This window comes from Otolemur garnettii, unplaced genomic scaffold, assembly GCF_000181295.1.
Source record: "Otolemur garnettii isolate 467f Iridium unplaced genomic scaffold, OtoGar3 scaffold00008, whole genome shotgun sequence".
Taxonomy (NCBI): domain Eukaryota; kingdom Metazoa; phylum Chordata; class Mammalia; order Primates; family Galagidae; genus Otolemur; species Otolemur garnettii.
The window spans coordinates 7,889,803-7,895,990 of record NW_003852403.1 but is presented as its reverse complement, the minus strand read 5'-3'; the positions used below and the strand labels follow the sequence as shown (position 1 = coordinate 7,895,990).

At 49.8% G+C, this 6,188-nt stretch overlaps 1 protein-coding gene across 1 annotated transcript in view; it reads right to left on the bottom strand.

The window, feature by feature from the left end:
- The window catches only part of DLG5 (discs large MAGUK scaffold protein 5), a 150,445-nt gene that overhangs the window by 75,318 nt on the left and 68,939 nt on the right, over positions 1-6,188 (bottom strand). Inside the window, exons 3-5 of the mRNA XM_003783744.3 lie at positions 4,601-4,763; positions 2,599-2,742; positions 1,818-2,001 (exon numbers count right to left, since the gene is read on the bottom strand). Of these exons, the coding sequence (XP_003783792.2) occupies positions 1,818-2,001; positions 2,599-2,742; positions 4,601-4,763 (491 nt within the window). The remainder of the gene's footprint in view (positions 1-1,817; positions 2,002-2,598; positions 2,743-4,600; positions 4,764-6,188) is intronic.

Here is a 6,188-nt window from a genome sequence, read left to right as displayed (position 1 = left end):
AGAACCTAGGATCCAAGTAGAGGTAGATCAATCTAAGACAGGAGGCAAAAGGAAAACAAGTAAACCTACAGTGGAGAAACCTGAAGACACCACTTAGTCAAAGTCAAGTGATCGAGTGAACACCATCAGTAATGGGTCAAATCAAAGCAAGTCTCAATGAACAGGATGCAATGAGAAGAACACAGCATCATTACTTTGATATTCCTAGCAAAGTGCATATACTGAATCAAACCATTAGGATCAGACAAATCCAAGTTCAGAGGCATCTTACAAACAATTGGCCTGTAATCTTCTAAAGCATCAAGGTCATAAAGGTCAAGGAATGCCTGAGGAACTATCCCCAACTGAAAGAGACCAAAGAGATGAGAAAATTAAATGCACTGCTTTATTCAGAACCAGATCCTTTTCCTATAAAAGATGCTCTTGAGACTGGCACAGCTCAGTGAGGTCTGCTGATGAGATGGCTGAGATCAATCAACATTAATTTCCTGATGTTGATGTTTGTATTTCTGTTGTATTTCTGATGTTTGTATTTCTGAGAATAGCCTTGTTTGTAAAAATATAAAATATAGTTGATATTTGGGGGTGATGAGGCACCAGGTTGGCAATTTATTCTTGAAAGATACTTAAGTAAGTTTCACAATTAACATTTTTAAGAATTGTAAATGAAAAGAAAGCAATGAAGATAATGTTATACTAAATTACCAGATGATGTTAGATTGCGAGCTTTGTTTCTAGCAAGCTTACTGAGTGGTGCTTTAGCTCTGGGACCACAAATGATATCTGATGGGAATACAGTTCTTTGCTCAGCTAGCCCTATGCTACAATGCTTGGAGGATGTTCTGTTTCCCCTTGGGAACATCTTCTAACCCCAAATAGCCAACCATCTACAGACACAGATGGTATTATCCACCCTTCCCATGTCCCTGGGCAGCCTGCATGGATTCAGACCATGAGCTACAAGAGGGGAGGAACTTGCCCAATGTCACTCACAGCAAGCCAGTGTTCTTACTGGCCTGTTACACTTGCCTTTGTCAACATGAACCAAGAGCTGAAAAGAGCAAAGAAACTACTTGGAATGCAGAGAGCAGCAAAAAGCAACAGGCCACGGTCCCACCAAAGAAATACAACAGTAAGAATTGCTATGGCTCAGCGCCGGTAGCTCATAGGGCACTGGACATATACACCAAAGCTGGCGGGTTCGAGCCCAGCCTGGGGCTGCTAAACAACAACTGCAACAACAACAAAAAAATAGCCAGGTGTTGCGGTGGGTGCCTGTTGTCCCAGCTACTTGGGAGGCTGAGGCAAGAAAATCAATTAAGCCCAAGAGTTGGAGGTTGCTGTGAGCTGTGACGCTACAGCACTCTACTGAGGGCAACATAGTGAGACTCTATCTCAATAAAAAAGAGAATTGCTGCATCTCGTATTTGCACAGGGCTTTAGTATTCCAAAGCTCTTTGTATGTCTCATCTCATGAGAACTGCACAGAAGAAATAAGCTAGACATCCTCCCCCCCCACCCGCCCCCAAACCTCAGACTGAGTCAAATCTCTTGTCATACACATAGCGTCCTTTTCGGAAGCCCCTATGACAGTCATGGTGACACACTACATGTGCGGTGACTTAATTACCATCTGTTTCCCTCACGAGACTGCAGCTTCCAGGAGAGAAGGGCTCAGTGTCTATTCACAGATGTCCTCACATGAGCCAAGCATCGAGGAAACACTTGCTAAGTGATCTCAAAAGCGTGTGAGTGGCTGGGTGGGTGGCACACCATGGTGTGACACCAAAGTCTGACCTCAGCTGCCTGGCCCCTACCTGCTGTTGCTGGGCCCGGAGATCACCAATCTCCTTCTGGTCTTCCTCGTGGAGCCGCTTCATGTCCTCCCAGGATTGCTGCAGCAGGTTCCGCTCCCGCAGCAGCTGTCCGTTCTCCCGCCTCAGCATGTCCACGTCTTCCTTCAGCTGGGTCTGGGCACTCAGGAGCCGACTGTGCAGCGTGCTACAACATCCCCACCCACACACACTCACGGTGAGCCCAGCCAGCCCCTCACTCCCACCCCCAAGCACTGCCAATCCCTCCAAGTCCCATTACTTCCAATAATCACACGGGTAGGAACCCATGACAGCCAAAGTCTGCCAGTGGCCAAATTCCAGAAACAACCAAACCACTTGTTATAAACCTAGCACCAGAATGGGCATATTATCTCCAAAGACAGGATAAGCCCCTCCCTAGTACAAACTTGGCACATCCAAGTACTGGGCTCTGGGCAAGTGTCAGCAGGTAGGCAGGCAAACATGCTCAGAGGGGCACCCGGAGACCCAAGGAAAGCATGCCCCATCCACCTGTCCCACGGGGACAAGCCACAACCATCTGCCTGACCTCCCACCTACCAGGCTTCTAAAAGGATGGACAGCTTCATTTTACACTTAGGAAAACTAAGGCCCAAAGGCACAAATCCACCTGCTGAAGGCAGACTGCTTGCTAAGCGGTAGGGGTAGGACTAGAAGCAGAACCCCTAGCTCTGGTCAGAGGAAAAATGGACAAAGGCAGCCATCCACAGGGGCGGGGAGCCTGCCCGTAGCAGGTGGCACTCACTGGTAGAAATCGGTCTCCTTGGCCACCTCCTCGCACCTCTTCAGGGCATTGGTGTGCTGGCTCTGCAGGCTCTGCAGGTCTGACATGGCCCGAGAACACTGGATCTGCAGCCTCTCGTAGTCAAGATTTAGCCTGTGGTAGGGCCTGGCCCAGAGAGAAACGGGCCCGTGAACAGAGGCTCCAGGATTCACAATGACAGGCAAGCCACGTCCCAATCATGCCAGCCCAGTGATTCCAAATACCAGTTTCCTGTGCACCACAACCACCCAGGTGCTTGTTAAACTCAGATGTCCCTGCTGCCCTAGACCTGTGAAAGTGGAATCCCCGGGATGGAGGGAGCCTTAGTTGCCTGAGCTCCCTGCATCTAAGCAACGGTCTGGGTCCACCAGAAACCCATGATGACATTTCTCTTCTCTTTAGAACAGTGATTCTCAATCTTGGTCCATATTAAAATACCAATGCCTAGACCAATTACATCAGCATCTCTGAGGATATGAGCCAGGCATCAGGCTTTTTAAAAACACTCCAGAGGATTCCAGTGTGCAACCAAGTTGAAAACACTGGCCATGAGCAGTGGTTCTTAAAGTGGGCTTCTTGGATGTGCAACATCTATCAGTGGGAAGCCAATTCTCAGGTCTCACTCCAGACTTTCTAAGTCACATGTGATGAAGAGAGAAGACAGCTAGTGATCTTTACTTTGACAAGCTCTCTGGATGATTCTGGTGATTCATCCAGTTTGAGAACCCCGTCAGCAATCTTTTTTGTAAAGGGCCACATAGTAAATACTTCAAGCTTTGCAGGCCATACAGTCTTTGTTGCTCCCACTCTATCTTTGTACACGAAAGCAGCCAAGAGACATTGTGTAGACCAATCAGCATGGCTGTGTCCCAATAACACTTTATTTACAAAACAGGAAGAGGGCCACATGTGACCCATGGGCCACACTGTAGTGACTCTTATGTGCCAGGACAGCCATATCTTTACCTGTCCCGCCTTTATGCCATCAGACTGAGGCACATATCCTCATAGAAAAAACCTCAACCTCAACCTTTGCAGCCCTAACACTATCTCAGAGGCATAAGTCTGATAAAGTGTTTAAACTAATACCCTCTCCCCTCAAGACCCCACCAGCATGGAGCTAAAGGATAAACTGTTCTGCGTCCCTCCTCCTTCCCCAGGAAGTCTTCCTGGACCATACAAGTAGATATAGATTCTTTCTCTGCCCCACCCTATGGGCCATCCTTTCCTAGTATCTATCTCTAAATCCTTACTAAAGAAGCAACGATTTTCTTCAAAACAAAGACACCAGGTTGAATATATCCCTTCTAAAATACGAACGTGGCAGAAAACAGTATGTTTACAAAGCACATAAAGCTTCATTCAACTAAGGCAGGATGGGGTCTTCTGGGAGACAATGACAGACACACAGACACACAGAATCCACCAAGGGCTCCACAGTGGGATGTCCTTCTCTACAGGGCAGTGGTTTCATGCAGCAAAAGACAGGGTAGAAAGAGGGAAGGGCATTGTCTCTGGGCTGGAAGGCAGAGGCCTGGAGAGAGGCAGAAATAAGCCCCAGGCCATCTGACCAACCAATAAGGAGGCACCAAGGCAGGACAGGGGCCCTCCAGCTGCTGTCAAAACCACCCACAAACATCTGCAAGACAAGTAGAAAGGCCTGGGAGGCCAGCCCCAGGCTCTTCTGCCACAGGCACACACCAGAGACCACCTTCCATACAACACTGCCAGGGGCCTCCCCGTACATACCCCCATCCACAATTTTGATTTGGAGGAGGCAGAACAAACCTGCGCCCACTCCCCAGTCCTGCAGGCACTGTCTCTGGGGAGCATTTCTGGATGTGAGGTGGGGGCAAGGAGATATTCCAGAAGTGCAGCCCAGACCCCTGGGAACTACAGTTAAGAGGCTGGGGGGATAGTGCTGGCATCAGAGCAATGACTCCTGCCTGCGGGGCTCAGGAGGGAAGCTGGGCATTATGGCTACCTTTTATCAAAGGCCGTCCCGTGTGCTGCGACGGCCAGGCGCTTGCGCAGCTCGTTCCTCTCTCGGGTCATCAGCCGCAGCTGGAGGGAGAGGCTCTCCACCTTCTCATTCACCTGCTGGTCAGGAAGGAGGGGTGGTGGGGACGGTGCTTTCCCGGGGGTGCCTGTGGAAGGGGAGTAATAGAGTCAACTTGCACTCAGATGGCATTCAAAAGGTGCCGGGCACTGTTACGGACCCTTGGATTGTGTTGGCTACTGGTGGCAACCCCGCAAGGTGGGTCCTGTCAGCACCCCCCTTTCACAAATAAGAACACTGAGGCAGAAAGAGCAAGAGGTAGCACTGAGACCTGAGCCCAGGCCAGCTGGCCCCAGCACTGATTCTGCCGTGGCTGAGGACCCTGGGGATGCACTCTCTCTCCCCAACTTGGTTTTGACAGCTCAGGAGGCAATTGTTCTGGCCCTCATCTTTGCATCCTTCTCCAGTCTGGAAATGCCAGCTGTCACCCACCCAGGAGCACAACACATGAGGCAGGAGGGGCCAACCTGAGCCCTGAGCAGAGTATTAGACACAGCCTGAAGAGGAATGCACACCTGGCTCCAAAGCTGGCCCACAGGCCAAATCCTCATCTTCCCCCAGCCAGAGCTGGACACTCTAAACTTTTTGCAAGCGTCCAACCACCTGATGGACGTGCCTGACCAGCCCATGTATGCAGGTTGGAGGAGGCTTCTAATCACAGGGGAGAAAGTATGACCTGGTGCAAGTCAGTCCTGAGGCCACTGGGCTGTTTAGCCCTGGACAGGTCTGTACTGCCTGTCCCTAAGACCAAGTGTCCTGAAGGGCCCCATATCTTATACTCTTAGCAAGCAACACCACCACAACCACCACCACCTCCCAGCAAGATCCAAATCCATTTCTAGGAAGAAAACAATCCAGCCATCTGGGAGAGAGAGCCTCACCCACATATCTCAGGACAAGGAACTAATAATCCACGGTCCTTTTGTATTTAACTCTGTCAGTATGTCTACCTGCTATCTCAGCTAATGCTCAGAAATCCATGTGGGGCCAGGAGCTCACAGCAGCCATCCATTCTGTGGATGTAATCCAGGAAGCTGACTCACCACAGGAACACAGTATATGCTTCCCAGGAGACCAAGGATGTGCAAAGGCAACAACATGTCTTCTGGCTCTCTGTGAGGGCTTGATCATCCCTCCCAGCATGCAAACCAAGTGTCCCCAAGACCAAAACTGTGGGCTTGGGTCTTCTGGGAGGGCCAGAGAGGAATGGGAGCTCAAGTCTGTGTGCGACAAGCTAGATCACAGGAGCAGGCAGGGGCCTCAAGCTCTCAGCTCAGTGTTTCTTGGCCTCTTCAGATGGTGGCGCCCCAACCAGCTGAATCTCGTGTCCCAGAAATGTATGTTACAGCCACACAACCACATAAGGATGTTCTGGTCAACAACAGACCACAGATATGATAGAAGTCCTATAAGATCACCATGGAACTAAAACATTCCTGTTATCTAGTGACATCTTGATAATCCCAATCCTGCAAAGGCCTAGGCCAGTGATTTTCAACCTTTTATAATCTCA